Here is a 23,849-nt window from a genome sequence, read left to right as displayed (position 1 = left end):
AGCAATGAATCAGATATCTAACACAATAATACAGGTTGTCCTCAACTTACAACAGTTAATTTAGTGACCATTCAAAATTACAATGGCACTGAAAAATGTGACTTATGACCATTTCTCAAAGTTACGACCTTCGCAGCCTCCTCATTGTCATGTGGATGAAAAGTCAGATGCAGCTGACGTCTCCTGGTGCCTTCCAGAAATATTGGATTACGACTGCCTTGGTGCTCAGCCAAGCCAGCTCAAACTTGCCATGGGGAATGATGGGAGGGGGGAATCTATAGCCCTCCATGCTTGGAAGCCCATCCCCTAGGTTGGAGAAATTGGTCTCCATGGGAATCTCTTAGGCCCGTGCCAGAGGTGGCGTGCAGAGCCTTCTTTGCAGGCACGGGAGCTGATGCCCCAGCTCTGCTGTGCATGGGCATGCGACACCCACTGGCCAGCTGGTCTTCGGGTCTCTGCTCTTCATGGAGGATGGGGTGCCTGCACGGAGGATGTGTGCAGGATGCACGTCATTGGATTTTGAGGATGCACACATGTGCACTTTGGGCACTCAGTGCTGAAACAGTTAGCCATCACAGTCTTAATCTATGCCATCCACTTACTTTATAATAACCAGGTCCCATATCCACGTTTCAGGAAAGACTTGGCGAACTGTCCTTTTAAGGGCTGCCTCAACCTGAGGAGTGGCAACCTCCGGTCGAGTGCCAGCATCAGAAGCAACTCCAGGGACTGGTTGGGACTCAGTTTTCAGAGTATAACCCCCACGAGGAACAACATCTGAAGGTTCTGGTAAACCTTCACTCTGCAACTCCATCACTGTAACACAGAGAGAAAGCCATTTGATGAGTTGTACTCAGAGGTTACTAGTCCCTCCGCTCTCAGGTCCAGTTTTGGTCTTGGTCTGCATAAATTCATGGTGGATGATTGGAGGCTTCCAGACAGTTGAGCAACGGGGAAACAATGTGCAATATTTCACCACTGGAAGCCTCAACCTTTCCACCTTCTTTGCTTCATGGGACCCCATACCAGAGTTCAAACATCACCTGCTAGATTACTCATAAACTCCACCCTCTTCGTGATGGTTAACACCAACCCCTCAATTAAAACTGTTGTTTGATGTCTAAGTATATTCATTCATGTTTTATGGCTGTGGTATTATCCTTTTCATCTTTTCTACTGCCCACTCTTATTGGCATTGTATTGTGATTATTATGTAAATGAAGACTCAATCATCCAAGCCAGAAGTATGTAAAAAAAGTTACATTGTGGCAAACTGGACCAAAGTCCTACTCAATTACTCTTTGACTTTCTGCCTAACCCAAACGTTTCCTTTTGACATAAGGAGTTAAAGCTTGATGAGTAATGAAACATCTCAGTTTAGTAAACTTTGGTCCAGTTGCCATGATTTAACCTTTTTACATATTATGATTATTGTTACTCTGTTGCTTTCATGTACGTTGAGAACTGTTATACCGCAGACAAATTACTTGTGTATCTAATCATACTTGGTCAAATGAAGTGTTCTGTTCTGTTCTACTCCATTCCATTCTGTTCTAATTAATATCAATCTCTCAGAATTCTATTCTATTCTATCTAATTGATGCGAGGAGGGGGAGGGAGGAACTCAGAAACTGTCAAGATGGTGGCTGCAATTGGGTGATCAAAGTCACACCTCTTTATGTCCACAGACATAAAAAAAAGAGAAAGGTTTCACACAGACAGATCTGGCTGCCATCTTGACTTTAAAAAAAAAACTTTTCCTCAAATATGAGGAATAATATGATGGGGGTTTTCTTAACGCTAACCCTGTGAATTATGTTTTGCTTAGTGGTGGGCTTTTTTTAGCCTATTGATGCTTCAATGGAAGGAGAATCTGTTGGTTTATATTTATCCACGGTTTTGGTTTTGCCGCTGCCCTCTGGTACGTGTCTAGGTACAAGTCAGGATTTGGGTCCTCAACAAGTTAGGAATAGCAATAGCACTTTATAAACTACTTCACAGTGCTTTACGGACCTCTATAAGTGGTTTACAGAATCATCCTCTTGCCCCCAACAATCTGGCTCCTCATTTTACTGTCCTCGGAAGGATGGAAGGTTGAACTCAACTTTGAGCTTGATGAGATTTGAACTGCTGGCAGTTGGCAGAATTAGCCTGCAATACTGCATTCTAAACACTGCACCACCAGGTCAAGGATTTTTGGGCATCAAGAGAAAGTAAATGCCACTGCCCACATGGTGACATCATTTGTAACAATGACACGGTGCAGATCATATGGATTCTAGGGTACAGAAAAAATTGGAGGTCTTCTACCTGCTGCTCAAGCAGAAGATTCTATACCATTTCAGACACGTGGTTGGCCAATCTCTTCTTAAAAATCTCCAGTGCTAGAGAACTTCTGAACACAAGCATTTCCACTGGCTAATTGTTCTGTCGGGAAAGACCTCCCTTTTCTAGGTTGGTTCTCTCCTTGATTAGTTCTCAACCACTGATTCTTGTCTTGCCTTCAGATGCTTTGGAGAATAGATTGACACCTCCCCTCTTCTCTGTGGCAGCCCCTCAAATATTGGAAGACCGCTATCATGTCAACCCTAATCCTTCTTTTCATTAGACTAGAGTAAACATACCCAATTCCTGCAACAAAGGAACAACTCCCTCTCAACCCCTCTGGAACAGAGGGACATAGAATCAAATCCCAGCTATTGAGGTCTCCATCCATGCAAGAGTTCCAGCACTCAATCCTGGACGTAGCTTGATTGTAAAAGATCCTTTATCACTTTCTCCCCATTCTAGTTCTTACCGATGTCAGAGCAGAAACGCGGGATGAGTAGCCTGGTGTTGGTAAAAATGTTCACGCCGAAGTCCTACCAGATGAAGCAAAGAGTCACTGAGGAACAGCCCTTTCTGCTCATGAAAACTAATGATCATTGTTTATTCTCAGTACGTTCAATGTACCCAACCTTAAGGAATATATTATTTTCCAAACCGATATTTTTTTTCCCATAATGCTGCATCCTCTGTACATATCGCTGCCCATTTGGGTGGTGCTTAAAGGAACAGATAAGCAACTGATGGAAATTGGCAGTACTGCATTCTAACCACTGTGCGATTACGACTCTTAACTCTTGGTGCAGTGATCCACTTAACAACTGTGGCAAGTAAAGTCATAAAATAGGGCAAAACTCACTTAACAAATGTCTCCCTTATCAATAGAATGTTGAGCCTCAGTTATGGTCATAAATTGAGGACCACCTCAGGGGTGAAATTCAGCAGGTTCTGACAGGTTCTGTACAATTGGTTAGCGGAAATTTGAGTAGTTCAAAGAACTAGCAAATATCACCTCTGGCTGGCCCCAGAGTGGGGTGGGAATGGGGAATTTGCAATAGCCAACCAAGCCACACCCACAGAACTGGTAGTGAAAAAAAATGAATTTCACCACTGGACCACCTGTAAGGTCAGATTAAATCTCAGGGCAAATGGTTAAGAAGGACAAATTATTAAGAAAATAAGGAAAGTATATCGTGAATGAAGGTGAAGATATGTATCCCAGGATAATATTGCAGGATCCAATCTCGGTCAGTTACCAGGACAAGAGATTTTGCCTTCCAAGTTTCAAGATTCATGCTTGCGCCCATCTTCATGGAACATCGCTCTACCAGAATGTGTGCTGGTTTCCTGAGGATGGGCTCCAGCACGAGACCCAGAAGACAAAATCTCTGGTCCCAGTGACTGACCCAGATTGGATCCTACAAAGAAACTATATCTCTATGGATCTGCCCAAGAATATACCAGTAGTCTACTTCAGCTCAGAAGAAAACCTACTACTCACTTCTTGCTTAATGAGAGCACCTCCCATGTGGGGAATCATAGATTTGATGCTTACCCTGAATATGTTGTAAGTATCCCCATCTTTAGGAAGAAAATGCTCTGGGCGGCCAATTCTTTCACCCCTGGATGGTTCTTCTGTAGGACAGGGATAAATATTGAACGGAGCCACAAAGAGGTCAATAGAGAAGATGTAGTCCTTCTTGGGAATGAAGTTGTAAACCTGAAATCAGAAAGGCTGCAACTGAGGATGTAGATTTGGGCTAGAGGAACTTCCAGCCCATCAAGCTATCATCCAATGAAACAGACTGTGCAATAGCAATAGCACTTAACAATAGCGCTTGTTATATATACTGCTTACATACCGCTTCATAGTGTTTTAGAGTAAGGTGACCAGATTTTCAGATTGGTAAAAAGGGACACCTTTGACCGGGGGGCGGAGGGAGCTGGCCGCGGTGGTTACCGCCAGCCCGCGGCCTCGCTAGGGACATCTGGTCACCTTAATTATACACATCCTCTCTCTCTCTATCCATCCATCCGTCTGTCTGTCTATCTGCCTGCCTATCTGTCTATCTAGTCATGGTATCCCTCTCCCTCTTTCCCCCTCTCTTTCTCCATCCATCTATCTGCCTGCCTACCTATCTCTCTCTCTTTCTCTCTATCCATCTGTCTACCTGCCTGCCTATCTGTCTATCTAGTTATGTCCCTCATCTCATTATCATCTATCTCAGTGTTTCTCCACCTTGAAGACTTGAAAGTATGTGGACTTCAACTCCCAGAATTCTGGGAGTTGAAGTCCACACACTTTCAAGTCTCCAAGGTGGAGAAACACTGATCTATCTAATTAATATAATTATTTCTCCCTCTCTTTTTCACTCTCTCTCCAGCGCACACATGCAAATGCATAGGGCAGCCCACCTCACACACAGGTAACTCCAGGCGGCTTTCAACATTATGATGCACTTCTCCCCATAGGAGAGGAGATGGGGAAGCCAGGGGCCCGGAGATCACCCAGGGGATGCCGAGGATGCCCCAACTCAGCCCCTCTTCCTGCTCCAATCATGTGCCGCTACTTCCTCCGAGCGCGGCGCTTTACTCACTCCTCAGAGCGTTCGCAACTTTGCTCCTTCCAATTTCTCGGCCTGGGAGGCTCGCCGGGCTCCGCCTACCATGGGCCCCCATTGGTCCAGCGGGCCAAAGAACGCAAGAGGGGTGCAGTTGGGAGGGGAAAGCGCTTGGTGCGAAGAAGGACTTTCTTCCAACCAGCGGAACCCCCAATCGCCAGGGGCATCGGACTCCAAATCCCATCACAGGAATCCCCACTCGCCAAGATCATAGGACTCCAAGTCCCATCCCCTCCACCCGTCCCCGCCAGCGCAGCCCTTGGCGTAATTGGGCTGCAATCGGCGGCCGTCCCTGCTGCAATCCGCACTGCCCGCCGCATCAGCCGGAATCTAATTCAAGAGATCTTAATCTTGACAGCGTTGTTGGGGTCTGCGGGTGAAGAAATTACTTTAATCAGTGGGGTAAAGTCCTTTCTCTCCCCCCCCCCCCAGCTCTGATGCGGGTGAAAGAAAAGTCCTTTCTTTCCCCGACATCAGAGCTCGGGCAAGCAAAAGAAAGAACTTTACCCCACTGATTAAAGTAATTTCTGCACACCACCATGGCTCTTGATAGAATGCAGGAATGACCTTGGGAGGTGAGGGAAGGCAGAGAGATCAGATAAAAGAAGTACAAACCTGAAGCTGAGTAATGGACAGAGAAAGAAATGTAGTGAGGATCCACCCTAATCAATCAGGTGGTAAAAAGAGACAGCAGGCGAGTTGTACTTTCAAACCTGCAAGGTTGGTATCAGCTTCTCAAGTACAGCAGACCAAACAATAAACACAATAAGATCAGTTAAGTGTAAGGCCACATTAATAGAGTCTTGCAAGTCTGAAAGTTATCTGGCCACATCTTTTTAGCAGTTGATCAATTAGGACAGGTCCCTTCCACGTTTCTTTCTCTGCTCATTACTTCGTTTTGGACTCCAGACAGCAACAAGAAATCATCCCCTGGGAACCAAGGTTGTTTAACCAGATGTTCTACTAACATCCATAACATTTAATTGGATAACATGACCTGCAATTATGGGGAGGGAGGGAGATTCTATTCTTTAATTATGTGAAAACCGTGGAAACTAGTTAGAGTTGGTTTTGCTTCAATCTGTGCTGACATGATATACTCAATAAAGTTTAGCATAGATTGGATAATCTCAAGCTTTCTTTGTTGGTTGGTTTTGTCAGTCAGAACCTTGACACTCTGAAAACTGACTCAAAGTTCCTCAGGAATTCTATTTCTAATCCATTACTTTCACCAAAGTAGTTCCACAACACACTACTTTGCATTATGGCAAAATCTCTGGACTGTGATATTGGGCTACCCTCAGTCCACATGCTTTGTCTTTCTATTTTTCCTACATTTTCTTCCCCTAAAATTAATTTATGAACAATTTTCTTTGCCTCTCCTTCCCTGCATTCCTCCCCTACCTTCTTAAATTTAGTTCTGACTGCTATCCTCTGGTGTAAATTGTAAATAAACGGCTGAAAGTGATCCTATTTGAAGTACATTTCTATGGACAAGTAAATCTTGGGATGAAACCAGCAGGAGCCGAGGTGGTGCAGTGGTTAGGGTGCAGTACTGCAGGCCACTTCAGCTGACTGTTATCTGCAGTTCAGCGGTTCTAATCTCACCGGCTCAAGGTTGACTCAGCCTTCCATCCTTCCGAGGTGGGTGAAATGAGGACCCAGACTGTGGGGGCGATATGCTGACTCTGTAAACCGCTTAGAGAGGGCTGAAAGCCCTATGAAGCGGTATATAAGTCTAATTGCTATTGCTATATCTGGACCCCAAATGAAATACAGTTAGAACTCACCTTCTCAGGGGAGAGTTCAGCTTCAGGTTTCAAGAGAAAGACACTCTGGTCAACGGCATGGATGGCACAGAGGGAACCAGGGTTGGCTGAAAGATGGAGTTGGGTTTTCTGGCCAGGCAAACCTCCTCGCTCAGAAAACCACAGTTTGGCCTGTAACGATAAACCAGGTCTTTGAAAAAGCTACTTCCTCTCGGTGTGGAATGAATGGAAGGAGAAATTATCCAGAAGGAGAAAGTTATCCAGAAGTACTTCATGAGAAAAGTCTTGCACTCTTCTGTACACAATAGAATTCCTTATGCTAGTAGGCTTGAAATTTTCAGTTTGGATAATTTAGAACTGTGTTGAGTGTGGTCAGACCGAGGTATTGCATACAAAATTATATGTAGTGATGTTTGTCAGAGTGTACACAGTGTGACTACTATTTTGAGACAACCCAGCAGCAAAATACAGTACACAGAGGTTTTTCAAGTCTCATTCCTCATCCTGACCAATTACAAGATTACGGGAAAAACATCAAACAAAGCTGGTTAATATATCAGTTGTGCCTGTGAAGCGGAAAAAGAGGGGGGGATATGTGGCAGGGAACCGGAGGGAATGCTGTTAAAGCAACATCAGACAGCTCAGAGTTATTCCTTGGGAATGAGCAGCCCAAGCTGTGCTCGATAGGGGAGGAAGGAATAGGAGCCAAGCCTCCATCGATTAACATATCTGAAGTAAAAACAACAAATAACAGGTTGGAGGCAGGTGGATGGGCCTATCACACCCGCAATGGCTAAATTGATTAATTATGTATAAAGGCAGATATCTCTTTAATGGTAATTTTTAGGTAGGTAGGTAGGTAGGTAGGTAAGTAGGTAGGTAAGTAGGTAGGTAGATGATAGATAGATAGATAGATAGATAGATAGATAGATAGATAGATAGATAGATAGATAGATAGACAGACAGACAGACAGACAGACAGATAGACAGAGTGAGTGAGTCAGGGTTCCGATGGATGCCCTAATTAAATCTTGAGCATACATGCACTAATGTGCCTATCATCCCTATCGTTGTATTTTTATTGTCTTATTCTTGTTCTCGTTTTTGTTTGACAAATTCCAATAAATAAAATGAATGGAATGAAGTAATCTTTGTCATGTATATTGTAATCTTGAGTTACCCTCGGTCACTAACCTCAAGCCACAATTTGACAGGATCAATGGAACTACTGGCTGACTCCCCAAAAATAGGCTTAAGTTTAGCCGATGTTTGGGGTTTTCTTTGCATTGCAACTTGGTTATGACCCACTGAGATACTGGCATTCAAGGGAACAGGTCTGGCAACAGCCTGGACAAGCTGATAGCAAAAGTGTAACTCAAGAACTATTTCTCAAAGGATCAGGAGCAAAGAAGACTTGGCGGATATTAGCATCAATAGAGTGGAGGAGCACCAGTTTAGAGAAGACCTGTTCTGGGTCATTAAGATTCTGCCTTTCTTTAACAGCACAGCACAAAATGCACAGCTTTACCTTGTTGGAGAAGCACTTTTCTACGGTGAAGTTTCTCGAGCCAGCAACGAGTTCTCCGCTGGGCAAAATAGTGTAGAGGAGCAAGTGGATCTTAGGAGCAGTGTCGACATCCACTGAGAGATTCAAAAGGAAGTCTCCTTTGATTTCTAAAGGATGAAAGTCCCAGTGGAGGAAAGAGAAAGAGAGTTCAAAAGAGACATATAAATTTCATTAGGTAGGTAGGTAGGTAGGTGGGTGGGTGGGTGGGTGGGTGGATGGATGGATGGATGGATGGATGGATGGATGATAGATAGTCAGGGTTCCAATGGATGCCCTAATTAAATCCTGAGCCTCAAGCCAAGCTTCAAAAGAAATCTAGTTATTTATAAGGAGCAACATGTTGGCACATTCCCAAGTGAAACCAGCTCTGGCCCCACATAATGTAAGGCCCCAATCATGACCCTGTTTCCCCCATCCCCCCATCAATCACGTTTGCTAACGGGGCAATTTTGCAGGTTGTAAAGATCACTCCCCTCCGGCTGCTGTAAGTAACCCTGGGATACAGCCTTGAGAGAGATAAGTCTGGAATGTGCATCTGCCTTTGGCTGCTGTGCCATTTCATCAGTTTCCCATCTCCCCTTTCCTATGGCAACTCAAGAGCAGGCCAGGGATGCTTTGCAAGTTGACATAGAGATAGAGATAGATAGATAGATAGATAGATAGATAGATAGATGGATGGATGGATGGATGGATGGATGGATGGATGGATGGATGGATGGATGGATGGATGGATGGATAGATAGATAGATGCATAGATAGAATTAGTTCCAGTTGGAATACATCAGACTTCACCAGGACGACCACAACAGGCTGGGAAATGTGAGTCAAAAATGGATCATTAAAAAACCAGGAGCTGAAGGACTTCAGCTGCTGTCTTCTTCTCAGTTATGAGGGCTTGTCTTCTCCTCCACAATAAATGTTAGGTTTGTGGTGGCAATGAACAAGTCCTTCTTGTTTTGGGGATCCATGAAGCAGCAGGTGAATCTCCCTCCAGTAACATCTCCCACTGCACAGGAGGGCAACGGACATAAAACAGGCCCCATGGCACATGCCATGGAGTCCTTCAACCCTTTGCCATCCTAAAAACCCTAAATGCTGCCTAAGACCCCTGAGTCAGTGCTGTTAGTAGTGCCTTCCCATGGCTCTCCAGGGTTTCTTGACTCTGGGTTGAACTTGGGGTCTTCTGGGTACCAGGTGATTGGGAACTGCATCCCATTCTCTAGCCTTCATTCTTTCACCTTGCATGTTTTGGTTATCCTTGAAAACAAAGTCACATCCAGTGTGCCAGCCTGCTGACTACAAGACACTGAGCCCCTAATCCCCTCTGTGGATCTCTGAGAAGGGCCTGTCCCAGAGGAAATGGAGCATAGGCATCTGGGCAGCCTTTTACCGTAGTTGCAAAGAGGCATCACTGCGATGCGCAGCAAAAACTCAGAGCGAAGGAAGCGGCTGCGGAAATTTGGGAGAAATGACCTGTTTCTACTGCTTGAAACCATACCTTTCTTCTGCCCAAAGATATGGCTGGTTATGTGTACCCGCCTTTCCTTCCCTGCCAGTGTGAATTCAGATATAGTGACCCCATCTGTGAGTGGGAAAAGGAAGAGAGGTTTGTCAGACATGAAAGAGGCACCCAGCATTCAGCAAGAGAGAACTGGAGCCCTGGGTGGGATTCAGCTGATTCGGACCGGTTTGAGGGAGCCAGTTGTTAAGTGGGTTGCATCCCACCACTGACTGGAGCTCTATAGGTGGAGACACCCCGGGAACTTCTAGGAAGCTTTTTGTCAAGCAGGAGGGGGGAGGGTCATTTGGAGGGAGAACATTTACCTTCTCCCTGTTCCACTGGTTGCCTGTGTGTCCCTGTTTGTATGATGTTATCCCTAGCCTTGACCTGCAAGAGGAAAAAAATCCTGTTAGATATTCAAGGGCTTGGAGAAATCAATTAATTGGTTGATTGGTAGATAGATAGATAGATAGATATTGATTGATTGATTTTCAACTCTAACCACTGGCTGTCAGGCTAGATATGCGGCCCCCTAGAATTGCAGAGCTGCAATTGTCTAGCTTAATCTTTTGGTTAAAAGAATAAAATAATAATTAGCCCATGGTGTTGATCAGGAATCTGGTGGATTTGATGATTGCCTGAAGGGAACATATGTTGAGATGGCAAGTCTAAAATCCAGGCCTATGCAGGTCTTTGTGGCCATGGAAAATCCCAAAGGAAAAGACTAGCCTGTGGATTAGGCTTGTGACCAAAACTACACAGAAGGCATGCTTGACTATTTTTATAGTCTCACACTGTGTTTGGGTCAGGATTCCTCCACCTTTAGGGAGGACCCGTCTTTATTCAGCTGAATAAACATGTTTGGCTTATCAAGACAAATCCGGACTTTGTCTTTTATTTGGAAAAAGTGCAAAAAAGTGCAACTAAAATGATTAAAGACCTGGAGACTAGAACGTATGAAGAACAGTTGCAGGATTTGGGTTTGGCTAATCTAAAGAAAACAAGGACTAGGGGGGACATGATAGCAGTCTTCCAGTATTTGAGAGGCCAATTTATTTTCCAAAGCATCAGAAGGCAGGACAAGAAACAATGGACTGAAATTAATTAAGGAGAGAAGCCACCTGGAATTAAGGAGTAACTTCCTAACAGTGAGGACAATTAACCAGTGGAACAGTTTTGCCTTCTGGGTGCTTCATCACTGGAGGTTTTAAGAAGAGACTGGAATGGTATAGGATCTCTGAAATGGTATAGGATCTCCTGCTTGAGCAGGGGGTTGTACTAGAAGACCTCCAAGGTCCCTTCCAGCTCTCTTCTGATTGATTGATTGATAGCTGTTTAACCAAGCGAAGCAAACATGCTTTGTGAATGAAGCCTTCACCTGAAGACTCACCATGTAATAGAAGACAATCTCGTCGTCTGTCTCACCATCTCGGTTAAGGATGTAACGCACCCGAACTGGCTCACTGTGGCCGCAGCTTAATATCTCTGATGCAGGCTCAATATATAGGTAACTTTTGCTTGGAGAATAAAACATGTATGCCGTGTGACTTGCTCTACCGTGACTGGGTGTAACCCAATGCTTGCTAGTATGCGTAGGTTTGTCTTCATGCATAGCCTGAGAAGAAAAGCACAGATTTAGAGAAATTAGGTGGGAGCTGACTGAGAGTACAAGAGAGATCGATAGACGATAGATGATAGACGATAGATAGGTATAGATATACGGTAGATATTCAATAGATTTAGAAATAGATAATGCATGGGTGGATGCAGTGGTGGTATTCAACATTTTTTTCCTACTGGTTCTGTGGGTGTGGCTTGGTAGGTGTGGCTTCGTGGGGGTCATGTGACTGAGTGGGCGTGGCCAAGCGCACTCAATCACAAGACCCAACCACCAAGCCACGCCAGGGGTGGGTTTCTCGCCCCATTCCAACCGGTTCGGTTGGAACGGGGCCGGCAGCGTCCTCGTGCACGTGCGCAGTGCACGCATGTGTACTAGCGTCTGTGCGATGCTCCAGCTGCTCCTGGAGGATCGCGCAGGTGCTGTATGCGTCCTGCGCATGCGTGGAAGCGCAGAACTCGTCAAAACCGGGTAAGAAACACAGGCGGGCGGGTGGACCCTTCGGCGTTCCCGGAAGTTACTTACTTCCGGGTTTGCTGACCAACCGGTTCGCGGGGACCGCCGTGAACCACCTGAAACCCACCCCTGAGCCATGCCCACCAAACCCAGTACTCAAAAAAATTGAACATACAGCTGTTGCAGTCTTTCTACCTATTATTTTCCGCACAGGGTCTGAAGAGGCTTTGGTTCAGAATCTTTCAAAGGCCTCCTGCATGCCGCCCTCTCTCCCTTTGCAACACGTCACCCCATTTCCCCTCCTTCAGAGGCCCAACCCTTACTCAATCTCCCTGCTTCCTCCCCCATAATCACCTCTTTCTTCGTCCCGTGATCTTACCTTCATCCCATGGCTGGTGGCAGAGGGAAAGGCAAGCCAGAGCTGAGTCATCGTCGTTGTATTCCCCAACAGCCTGCATCTCACCCCTCTTGTTGCGAGATACCTGCAGCTGCCTCCTTTTTTCAGTGCAAGACAATCCTCCCAGGCTTCTTGCACTGGAAACTACTGACTTCCACTTCTCGAATGCACCAAAAAAGAGCTTTAGTCTCACAGCTGTCACCGCCCTGTTCTTCACGCTGGCCATGCACATTCACCCATTGCCTGATGTGCCAAAATCTGTTAACTCTGTTAAATTTTCCCAGTTCCCTATCCCAACGCGTGCAATTTTTTCCCCAACCAGCTCTGCGTTTACCTCTCCAAACCCCCTTAAAACCCTTCCTTAAGCAGTAAAGGACTCAAAATCCAGCTTTGGGAGAGGAAGATCACTTGCACCTCTTTTATCTAGAACAGAGCAGGGTCAGCTCTGTTCCATACACGGACAGGAGACCACAAAGAAATCTTCCAGCCTGTGGGCAATTGAAAACACATCTGGGAAAGAGCCACAGGGGACCTTTCTTGCCATGGAGATGACAGGGTCGAGCCTGTGCGGGGATCTCAATGGTGACTTTTCAAAGGATAATATACATGGTATTTTCAGAATGAGTAAGATGGAAAATCATCTTAAAGTTGGGAAGGAAGATAGCGACAATGAGAAAAGAGAGACAGAGGGGGGAAAGGGAGGAGCCCTAAGTACTTTTAACTAACTAACTAGAATAGCTTTATTGTCACTTTAAATCTATACTAATCGGCATACATTAAAACGAAATTTTATTGCATACAGCTCTCAAAGGGTCACCGTCTCCAAAATACACTGCATAAATATGACAAAAATAACAGTAAATAAATAAATAAATGATGATGATGATGATGATGATGATGATGATGATGATGATGATGATGATAGTGACCAAAGTATGCATACATACCCACAGTTTACCAGACGGATGGCATATAGGGACCAGTGACGTGCAGTCAGGGGAGGCAGGGGAGGCACAGCCTCACCACTGTCAATCATGAAAAGGGAAAAAATGTAAACAGGAAAAGGCGAGTGCTGAGGTTAGGCTAGCAAGCTGCTGCCACACTGTGAATGACTGCCTGTTTAAAAAAGCCTCTAAAAAAGCACCATCTGCTATGAGGCAGGAGAACTGCATGCCTCATCTAGTCCGACTTTTTAGGCGCTCGAGCAGAGTTAAGCAAGGGTTAAAAGCCTAAAAAATCCCGAGGTAGTTGAGGCACGCAGTTCTCCTGCCTCATAGGAGAGGGAGCATTTTTTAGAGGCTTTAACTCTGTCATTCTGTTTAAAGCTGCAGCGTCGTGCTCACTCTTCCTCCTCTCTTTCTCCATTTCTGATGCTCCCCACCCCATGCTCCCTCTTTTCCTTCAAATTTCCTTTTTTTTTCTTTTTTCTTTAATAAATGCAATGCTCAGGCATTCTCTCCTCTCCAGTGACATCCCACTGACTAAAGCACTTTCTTTCGCCCGCCTATGCTCGTGGCAGAGCTCAGTAGGACTGCCGCAAGCTCAGGCAGGTGAAAGAAAGTAACTTTCTTTCACCCGCCTGTGCTCGCGGCAGAGCTCAGGCGGGCTGCTGCAAGTTCATGCGAGTGAAAGAAAGTGCTTTAGTCAGTGGGGTGTCGGAGGAGAGGACTGCCTCACCAGCCATCAACCTCACCGCACATCACTGATAGGGACCAAAGCTCTTACAGAATCTGCTAGTCCTGCTAGACATACTTCGAAATTGAAATCTCCTCCCGGAGGGGAGCAACAAAAACAAATAGAGCTGAGGTGGCGCAGTGGTTAGGGTGCAGTACTGCAGCCACTTCAGCTGACTGTTATCTGCAGTTCGGTGGTTCAAATCTCACCGGCTCAAGGTTGACTCAGCCTTCCATCCTTCCGAGGTGGGTAAAATGAGGACCCAGACTGTGGGGGCGATATGCTGGCTCTGTAAACCGCTTAGAGAGGGCTGAAAGCCCTATGAAGCGGTATATAAGTCTAACTGCTACTGCTATTGCTATTGCTATTGCTAAATCATCAAGTGGGAATGTCATAAAATATAGCCATCGCAAATCGAGAAGACTAACCGTAAAAGACAAATCGTCGCCTCTGAAACCAGTGGTTTCTATGGAGAATTCAGCTCTTCCCTCAGCATCCGTCACTTGACTGAGCCGCTGGTGAGTTGCCGTTATCAAAATCTCCACTGTTCCATTGTTGATCGGTACCTCGTTGCTGTCTACCAGCTTTACCTGCGTAAAAAAAACACCACATAGACCCAATGGGTGCAGCCGAATATTTCAGGATTTACCAATTCTGCCTTTCCTTCAGGGACGCCAAGCTTTCCCATCAAGCCATCTTAATCTTTTCCCCATCACTACAACTCTGTGTAAAAGAAGAGACTATCAGGGGAGACTTGAGCCTGTGAGTAGGTTTTGGGGCTGTGGCTGAGAGAAAAAGGGAACGATTTCTAAACCCAAGCAAAGAGCCGCTGAGAGATGGTGTTACAGGTTGGTTTAATAAATTGACTTTTCGTTAGGGAAAAAGGGCTTTGGGAGTTTCAAAGGAGAGCATCTGCAGGGGATGATAGCAATAGTAATAGCCTTCCTATACTGCCCCATAGTGCTTTACATACTCTCTGGAAAGTTTACAATGTCGGCATGTTGTCCCCAGACATCTGGGTCCTCAGCTGCAGGCTAACTCACTACTCACCACCAGCAGTTTGATGCTCTAAGCAGCTCAATGTTGACTCAATCTTCCATCCTTCCGAGGTGGGTAAAATGAGGACCCAGATGGTTGGGGGCAATAGGCCGGCTCTGTAAACTGCTTAGAGAGAGCTATAAAGCACTTTGAAGTGGTATATGAGCCTAAGTGTTATTGCTATTGCACTGAGGCATGATTGGGACTTTTTGGGTCTACCACCATCATTTCCATGGTTACCCCTGCTTAATAATCCTGCTAATGAACTAAGACTGAAAGGCTCCTATTGTAGACTCCAGCTTGCTTCTTCCTTCCCTCCTATTTATATTCTCCTCCCTCCCTCCCTCCCTCCCTATCTATCTATCTATCTATCTATCATCTATCTGTCATCTATCTATCATCTATCTATCATCTATCTATCTATTTATCATCTGTTGGAAGAAATGACCATCTGGGTTCATTTCCAACTGGAGAGAAAGATACTGAAAACATGGAAGCTGTTTGGAAAGATGGTTTAATGTTAGACAGGACCACTTGGGGGGTTTTGGGTCCTGGGCAAATGAGCACATGGGTGAGTGAAAGAGAAAGATTTATACCCTCTCTTGGGCTTTGGATTTGAGTTTCCTGTTCTTGTAACAAGAGCCTGTACTCTGATTGGGTGTAGACTCCCATGTGGCTATGTGGGATCATAGGTAAAGTTTGATTGACACTTTGGGCTGATACAATGATGGGGCTTTGTTTGTGGCTGAATGGCTTTGCCCTGAAGGATAATCCCATCATCCTGGAGCTGAGGTCTTTTATTCCTCCTCCCTCCCTCCTTTGATTGAAATGGGATAAGATCTCCTGCTTGAGGCCTTTTGGGCACCAGAGCCCCATTCCAAGAAGAGAGAGAGGCTTTTCCATGGACCAAAGCGGGTGTGGTTTCACGTGCTGCCTGCCTCCTACGGATGGGGCTTCGCTTGTTTGTGCGGTCTTGTTTCTGACATGCTGCAGCCTGGTACTGGTCCATGGACCAGGGGACGGAGGGATCCCTGAACTACAAGACCTCCCAGGTCCCTTCCAAGTCTGTTATTCTGTATTCCTTAATGCTTTTACTCTGCTTTTGATCGTTCTAGCTCAGAGCAGCTGCTGTTAGGGTGAAGAAATGGCATTGGAGCAGACTGGAGGGGCCGGCTGGGCTGATATGGCTTAAATCCAGCTATGCAGAAAAACTACAGCTCCCATCTTACCTTAACATCATAGGGCATGCCAGGTTTATAGTAATGGTCAAGGTTTTCAAAGGTAATCTTGCTCAACGCGGACGTGATCTCAATGTGTTCTGTCACATTCGCCTCCACTCCTGTTAAAGAGAAATGTCATGCAAAAGGCTCTTCCCTTCCTCTCCAATTTCCCAGAAACTCCTTGTCTCTGGAGTGCCAGGAAGCCTGATTCTTTTGACAGAGATTCGCCCTGAGTTTATGGATTTCTGCTTTGGACAAGAAGTTGGAATGGACGATCTACAGCAGTGATTCTCAACCTAAGGGTCAGGCCCCCTTTGGGGGTCGAATGACCCTTTCACAGGAGTCACCTAAGACCATGGAAAACACATATTTTTGAAAAAATGCGGAAAACATAAAATAATTTTATGGTTGGGGGTCACCACAACATGAGGAACTGTATTAAAGGGTCGAAAGGTTGAGACCCACTGATCTACAGGGTCCCCCCCCCCCCATGTATAGATTTCTCTGACATGTCTATAGAGATTCTCAGTCATCCAGGTCAAGGTTGTCCCAAAGATGATTTTTCAAGAGGTAACTGGACTTTTTTGGTTTTTCTTTGAAAACATTTCGCTTCTCAAACCAAGAAACTCCTTCAAAGAACGGAAGAAGCTTCTTGGATGAGAAGTGAAACATCTTCAAAGAAAAACATCTTCAAAGAAAGTCCAGTTGCCTCTTGAAAAAGCACCTTATGGATTTCTCTGACATATTAATTCCCTCTGTTGGCTTGAATTTGGCAATTGGTAGCCCTTTAAAGGTTTCCCCCCATCCAGTTGTGACTGGCTCAAAGGGGAAATGCACAGCCCAGGGAATCTGTTGTCTGAGAGACACGTCCATCATCATTTGGCCAGCACAAAAGTGTGGAATGCAGTAACTTTTCCTGCTGAAGGGAGATCTATTTTTCTACCTACATTTGCATGCTTTCAAAGTGCTAGCTTGGCAGGAGCTGGGGTGAGGATGGGAGCTCACCCAATCCTGCAATGCTGGAGACTCGAACTTGAGCTGTCAGCTTTCCAGCTGATAAGCCCAGACTCTTAACCACTGAAACCACTGAGCCACCACACTCTTTATGGAATATCAAATTTGATTAGTATGTCTTAGACTGCTTGCAACCAACTGATTCCCCCCCCCCAAAAAAAATCTCATCACTTCATTTTCTGTGAAATGGGTGTTGGAGTAGAGAATAATTTTCTCATTTATAACGCGGATGCCACAACTCTCTTAGACTTAGATATAGGTGTTTTTTTTTTATCAAGGTTAACTCAGCCTTCCAGCCTTCCGAGGTGGGTAAAATGAGGACCCAGATTGTTGGGGACAATAGTCTGACTCTGTAAACCGCTTAGAGCGGGCTGCAATAGCAATAGCCCTTAAACCTATATACCGCTTCACAGTGCTTTACAGCTCTCTCTAAGTGGTTTACACAGTCAGCCTCTTGCCCCCCAACAATCTGGGTCCTCATTCTACCCACCTCTGAAGGATGGATGGCTGAGTCAATCTTGAGCCTGGTGAGATTTGAACTGCCAAATTGCAGGCAGCCGGCATTCAGCAGAAGTAGCCGGCACTACATTCTAATCACTGCATCACCAAGCACTGTAAAATTGTATACACAGTAAGTCTAAGTGCTATTACTATTGCTATCTCCCAAACCTTCCTTGTAGGAAACTGGAGCCTTAGGTCTGGTTCTGGGCCATTCTGTCAGCTCATTGATGCTCTTTTGTTTCATGAAAGTTACCTGTCCCTTCCTCTGTGATTTTGCCTTCTACCGTGATGCCCATCGAAAAGCCGCGCCACCTCAGGTGGAATGGCTCCAAGTCCACCACCTTCAAGAAACAGCCATTTCCATCTGCCTGCATGACACAACAACCAAGAAACAGTAGTCTGTGATCTCTCTTGTTCCTTGTTTTTCAGCAACACAAGTTTTTCATGCCTTCTACGGGGGTTTCGAAACCCACTCTCTGGTTCATGGACAGCAGAGTCAAGCCAAGAAAGTGGAACCCCTGTAGGACAGTGATTCACAGAACTTCGTCTCAACTTCTTAGCTCTCACCTGCTTTTTAAGTAGATAATTTAAAGATAGTCTAAACCCCGATTTGTTCTTCTTCCCATGGTCATTACTTTTACCTCAAGTAGTCCTCAACTTAAGACCATAATTTAGCCCAATGTTAGTAGGACATTTGTTAATCTGTATTTGGTATCTAAACTTTTGGTTTTCTCTTGTGAAATGCAGTAGGATCATCCCTGGGGAGATTCCAGCAAAAGCATGGATGGACTCCGTTTTCCTCGGTATCTTTTCTCCATGCCTGTGATATCCTGGTGGAAGGTCTCCCCATGCTCCTCACTCACTGCCCCACATTTCAAAGGGAAATAGCTTAGATGGGAGCGTAAGAGGTGAATTTTCAGTGACATGCTTGCACCAAGTGCTTTATAGGATCTAAGCAAATTTTCCACGTGGTTTTCATAGTCCTCTGCCTTTCTGGTCTCCAAGCGAAGGTAAATTTATACACTGCCATGTGGTACCATTTTCATTGGTCTACCGTACTTTATCAAGAAGTTACAAGGCATCATGATCATGAGATACTTCCCTCCCTTGTAGGTAAATATTCTTGGCTGTGCATAAATCTTCACTGTGAAACACATGAGTTACAACACATTTTGGGGTATTTGTTTTCCCCAGAAGAAAGAGCCTAACTAAGAAAAACTGCTATGGCTTATTGGGATAGAACCCAAATGGGAGTTGTTAACCCAAGAGCAGCTGATATCAAGTTTCCTCTGGGGGATCCAGGGTGGGATAACAATGACCGGGCAGAGAGGGGACATATGGAAGATCTAAAACGAATAGTTCTCCAAGGGGTTAGAACTGCAGTACCTCAAGAAAAGAATTTGATTAAAGCTTTTGAGGTAGGACAGCTGAAAGATGAAATGCCATCTGCTATTTTTAAATAGGATTGAGGACTGTCTGAATAAATATTCTGTTCTTTCTCCTGAAACACCAGCATATGATTCCTTGATGAAAATGCAATTTGTAACAAAGGCTTGACTGGATGTATGGGGAAAAAATTCAGATTGGGCAAATACAGATATAAAAAACACTATTAAAAGAAGCCCAAAGGGTGTATGTGAATAGGGATGAGGCAAAAAAAGTTGGCAGAAAAGCCAGATAATGTTGTCTGTCATTAAGGCAGCTAACAAGCCAAAAGAAAGGAAGGAAGGAAGGAAGGAAGGAAGGAAGGAAGGATGGATGGATTTCGCAGGGGCAGGGGAATTGGGAAACCACCTGCCATAAATCAGTGGAAACACCCTGAAACAGCGATGTGGAAGAAGTGGAGATAGTAAGAAATGTTTTGCCTGTGGTAAGGGAGAGCACTTTGCTAGAAACTGCCCAGATAAGGGAAAAACTCAGACAAGAGAGCATCTGTACACCCACATGGGAGACGAGGAAGATTAGGGAGGTCAGCGTCTATTGGTTTTAGGGTCCCACCAAGAGCCCTTGATAAATTTAAATGTGGGTCCCGAAGGAGAGGAATATGTATTTTTTAATAGATACTGGTGCAACGAAGACATCAATATGTAAAATACCAAGAGGAATTGAACAAGGTGGGGAAAGCCTGAGAACAAAGGGAGTAAAAGGGGAACCATTTGAAGTAACATTAGAGAAAAATGTGTGTTTAAAACGAAGAAAATGCAATATAAAAACAGGTGTAATACTAGTATGAGAAGTAGGGATAAATTTACTGGGAAGAGATGCCCTATCCCTACTGGGATGTGAGCTTAAATTTGCAGAAAATGCTTATGCTATAAACACGTTAACTGAGGAACAGGAGAAACAAATAGATTCTCTAGTTTGGGAGGCAAAAGGCAATTGGGAAGACTTGGATATTCCATCTTTAAAGGTAACTTTGAAGGAAGGAGCAGAAATAATAAAACAGAAGCAATATAATATCCCAAGGGAGGGTAGGTGAGGACTGAAGATAGTAATAGAGATACTTTTACAGGATGGGTTAACCAAGAAACAGAGTTTTTACTATGAGATGGTGAATGCTAGTCTCTATCATAGTAATGAGTACCAGAGGAAGACACAAGAGAGGACACTGCAGGTGAGACACAAGTGCATGAACACAATGAACACGAAGAGAAACCTAAGATAATAGAGGAGCCACATGGGGTAAGGCCACATAGGACACATATGTGAAATGGCCTATAATTCCAGCGGAATATACCTATGAAAGAATTAATGAGGGAAGATATATAAAGGTAAAAGATCTACACTCAGTACTGCAGAATGTAAGGATGAGGTGGTAATATTAACTAAGGTGCAAGCTTATTCTGTTATTCTGTTCTGTTCTATTCTGTTCCGTTCTGTTCTGTGTTCCGTTCCACTCCACTCCACTTACTCTACTCTATTTCAATGGACAGTAATTTAATTGAAAGAAACCTGTTTAAAAATGGGGCAAGAATGATGTCTCTTCTTGCTAATTTTTTGCATACAGTTTGATTTATTACATTTGATTTGATTTATTACATTTCTATGCCGCCCTATTCCCAGAGGGACTCAGGGAGGCTCACAAACCAAAGTAAGGGGAGGGGAATACAAACAGGAGTTTCTATAGAGGAAGCATCAAATATTTTCAATTGTCTGGATTATTTTCAATTGTCTCAACAATCAATTTTCTGAATGTGACCCTCCCTACTATTCAAGAAAATATAATCCCCATTTTAAAAAACAACAACAGCAATGATATCCCAGCTGTGGAAACTCGGCGACCCTTACCTTGCCTTCAAATTCTGTACACAGACTTTCATCAGTCTTACACTGGTATGGCACACTTTGGGGATGCCGGCAGAGGTTCAATATCACCAGGCCAGGCACAGGTTTCCCATAGGTGTACCTGGAGTCAGAACCCACCAATGTGGAGAAAAATACAGAGAGGGAGATGGTTTGCATAGAGAAAGAAGATCAAAGGGGACTGCAGGAGCCAAAGGAAACCACGTGGGTATTTTTTTTTTTACAGGATCCAAAGAAAGCCATGTGAGGTTTTTTTTACGGGAAAATAATTATTATTATTATTATTATTATTATTATTATTCCAATTCAAGTTAATCACCTGGACCATAGATTTAGTCTTCCAAACTTTTGGTGTTGGACTGGAGATCATCCAGGGATCAAGGGAACCTTTTTCTCTCTCTCCCTCCTCCACCCTCTCTCCCTCCCTTCTCTCTCTTTCTTTCTCCCTCTTCCTATTTCATCTTCTCCCTCTCTTTTTCTCTCTTTCTTCCTCTCCCTATTTCTCCCTCTCTCCCTCCCTCTTTCTCTCTCTCATCCTCCCTCTCTCTCTCCCTTTCTCTTTCTCTCGTTTACTCTTTCTCTCCCTTGTACTTTCTCCCACTTCCTATTTCTCCCTCTCTCCCTCCTTTTTCTCTTTCCCTCTTCCTTTCTCTCTTTCTCTCTCCATCTCTTTCTTTCTCTCTCCACCTTTCTCTTTCTCACTCTCTTTCTTTCTCTCTCCCTCCCTTTCCTTTTTCTTTCTCTCCCTCCCTCTCTCTCTCTCCCCCTCTCTTTCTCTCTCCCTCTCTTTCCCTCTCCCTCTTTCTAGTTCCCTCTCTCCCTCCCTCTCTCCCTCTTTCTCTCTCTCCCCTTCTTTCCCCCCTCCCCCTCTCTCCTCTTTCCTCCACAATGTGGCCATCGCGCTGTTCTATGTGTACTATTTATATGGTGCCCAGTTATGTGTGGCTTTTAGTTGTTAATTGATGGCCAGATATTAAGTCATTATTGTTTCCAAACAACAACCAACCAGGGAAATAATAATGTCTTAATAAGCAGAGAAACAACAACCAACAATCTAATAGCCAGATATTAGCACCCTAATTAACATCAAAAAGGCACACAGAACTAGGCACTACTTAAATACTACGCATAGAACAGTAGCCTGTGCACACATTCTGCATAGAGAGAGTAATTCCCTGAGGATGGACTCCAGCATGACTCCAAAACTCAAAAGATTGAACCTCTCGTCCCGGTGACCGACTCAGATTGGATCCTGCAACATTATCTTGGGACACATATATTTTCCTCGCATTCATTTTTTTTAAAAGCAATGTTTTAATTTATATGGCTCATATATATCTAAGTCTGGCTTTGCATTTGATTTCTTTAACCTGTAAGGTCATGTATTGTATTTCAGAACACTCCAGGAAAATCTTGCACCTTCTGCTCACAATTGGAAGAAGAGAGTAGATGAGCATCACGTACCTGCCACACAATTTGATTGCTATTGCCTCAGTCGTAACCGTGATGAGCTTCGGGGCCTTCACCAAAAGCTCAAATTTTGGCAGAACTAGAAAGAGGGAAGGGAAGGGAAGAAAATCATGAGATGAACCTTGTGGAAGCACAAACTGCCCAGTTCTCCCCTGTGACCTCCCTTGAGGGCTAAGGAGATGGGAGAAATTGGCCAGACAATTGAGGTCTGAAAGGAAAAGTAAGTTGTAAATCTAAGTAAGACAAATTAGATCTTGCTTTAATAAAGTAATAAACATTATGCCAATAACAATTGCGTTTGGACAACCTTCTAAAATGTTTGGCTTCAGTCTTAGGTAATTTGTGTTTGTTTGGTGGTTTATGTTTTGTAGAAGTTCAACCCGCTGAATTAGTTGAATTCAGGGGTGGGGGGAGTTGAGTAAAGCTTCAATCCCACTGTCCCAACCACTACCTTAAATTCCTGGCCCAGAGACTCCATACTCATCTTTGATCTGTATGTGATTAGCTGGTAAATCATAATCTCTGATCTCAGAAAATGGGTTAATTTAGCTAAGTAACCAGATCAATGTGAAATTTGTTGGAGAATGTGATTCTTAGAATTAAACTGAATAAATAGAATTGTAAAGTCTCTAAATCTCTGCTAAATCCCTCATTGCCAAATATTCGCTTCTTTGCTTGTTTGTTTGTTTATCCATCAATTCATTCTCTCCTTCCTTCCTTTCCTTTTCCCCCTCCCTCCCTCCTTTCTTTCCTTCCCTCCCTCCTTTCCTCCTTTCTTTCTTCCCCTCCCTCCCTCCTACCTTCTTTCCTTCCATTTCCATCCTGCTATTTCTATCCTTAAAAATAATCCTAAACATAAATGTTCTATGAGTAATGATTTTTTTAAAATCTACCAGCTCATCACTTACATTTTCAAACTTCAGTATGCAGATTAAGCTGCTACAACTTTATTGGGACAAATAAATCTTAATTCAACAAAACAGAATAATCTGGACTGTCAGGGAGGGAGGGAGGGAGGGAATATGGCATCCCAGATGGGACTCCAAGCTAACCTAACCAAGGATATGGTCCCCAGGTAAGTTCCCCTTGCCCGCACAGACACCATTGAGTCTGTGGGTGGATTTGTCCTGGACCTTAGCCATTTGGTACTAGGTTTTAAAGGGACTTTGAGTTTTGACCTCAAAGACTGCTTGGAAAGAAGGTGAGTACCTGTAAATTTGAATTTTAAAGCATGGAAAATGTGTGTAGGCCTGTGTGTGAGTGATAGAACCCATTTCCCAATCACAGCTGGATCTTGCTTCCACTGTGCATTTCCTAACCGCAGAAAGACCAACAGTCTGGAGGGCATGGGGGATTTGCCAGAGCACAGGACCTT

General features: G+C 44.3%; 1 protein-coding gene across 1 annotated transcript in view; it reads right to left on the bottom strand.

Annotated features, from left to right (window-relative positions):
* LOC116503325 (alpha-2-macroglobulin-like) overlaps positions 1–23,849 on the bottom strand; it is a 70,519-nt gene that overhangs the window by 33,632 nt on the left and 13,038 nt on the right. Inside the window, exons 7-19 of the mRNA XM_032209659.1 lie at positions 22,469–22,553; positions 20,990–21,107; positions 17,955–18,069; positions 16,196–16,305; positions 14,357–14,518; positions 11,174–11,398; positions 10,107–10,170; positions 9,781–9,864; positions 8,244–8,389; positions 6,737–6,886; positions 3,881–4,045; positions 2,798–2,861; positions 603–816 (exon numbers count right to left, since the gene is read on the bottom strand). Of these exons, the coding sequence (XP_032065550.1) occupies positions 603–816; positions 2,798–2,861; positions 3,881–4,045; positions 6,737–6,886; positions 8,244–8,389; positions 9,781–9,864; positions 10,107–10,170; positions 11,174–11,398; positions 14,357–14,518; positions 16,196–16,305; positions 17,955–18,069; positions 20,990–21,107; positions 22,469–22,553 (1,702 nt within the window). The remainder of the gene's footprint in view (positions 1–602; positions 817–2,797; positions 2,862–3,880; positions 4,046–6,736; positions 6,887–8,243; positions 8,390–9,780; positions 9,865–10,106; positions 10,171–11,173; positions 11,399–14,356; positions 14,519–16,195; positions 16,306–17,954; positions 18,070–20,989; positions 21,108–22,468; positions 22,554–23,849) is intronic.

The sequence above is a fragment of the Thamnophis elegans genome, chromosome 2 (genome assembly GCF_009769535.1).
Source record: "Thamnophis elegans isolate rThaEle1 chromosome 2, rThaEle1.pri, whole genome shotgun sequence".
Lineage (NCBI taxonomy): Eukaryota > Metazoa > Chordata > Lepidosauria > Squamata > Colubridae > Thamnophis > Thamnophis elegans.
This window is presented reverse-complemented; position numbering and strand designations above follow the sequence as displayed.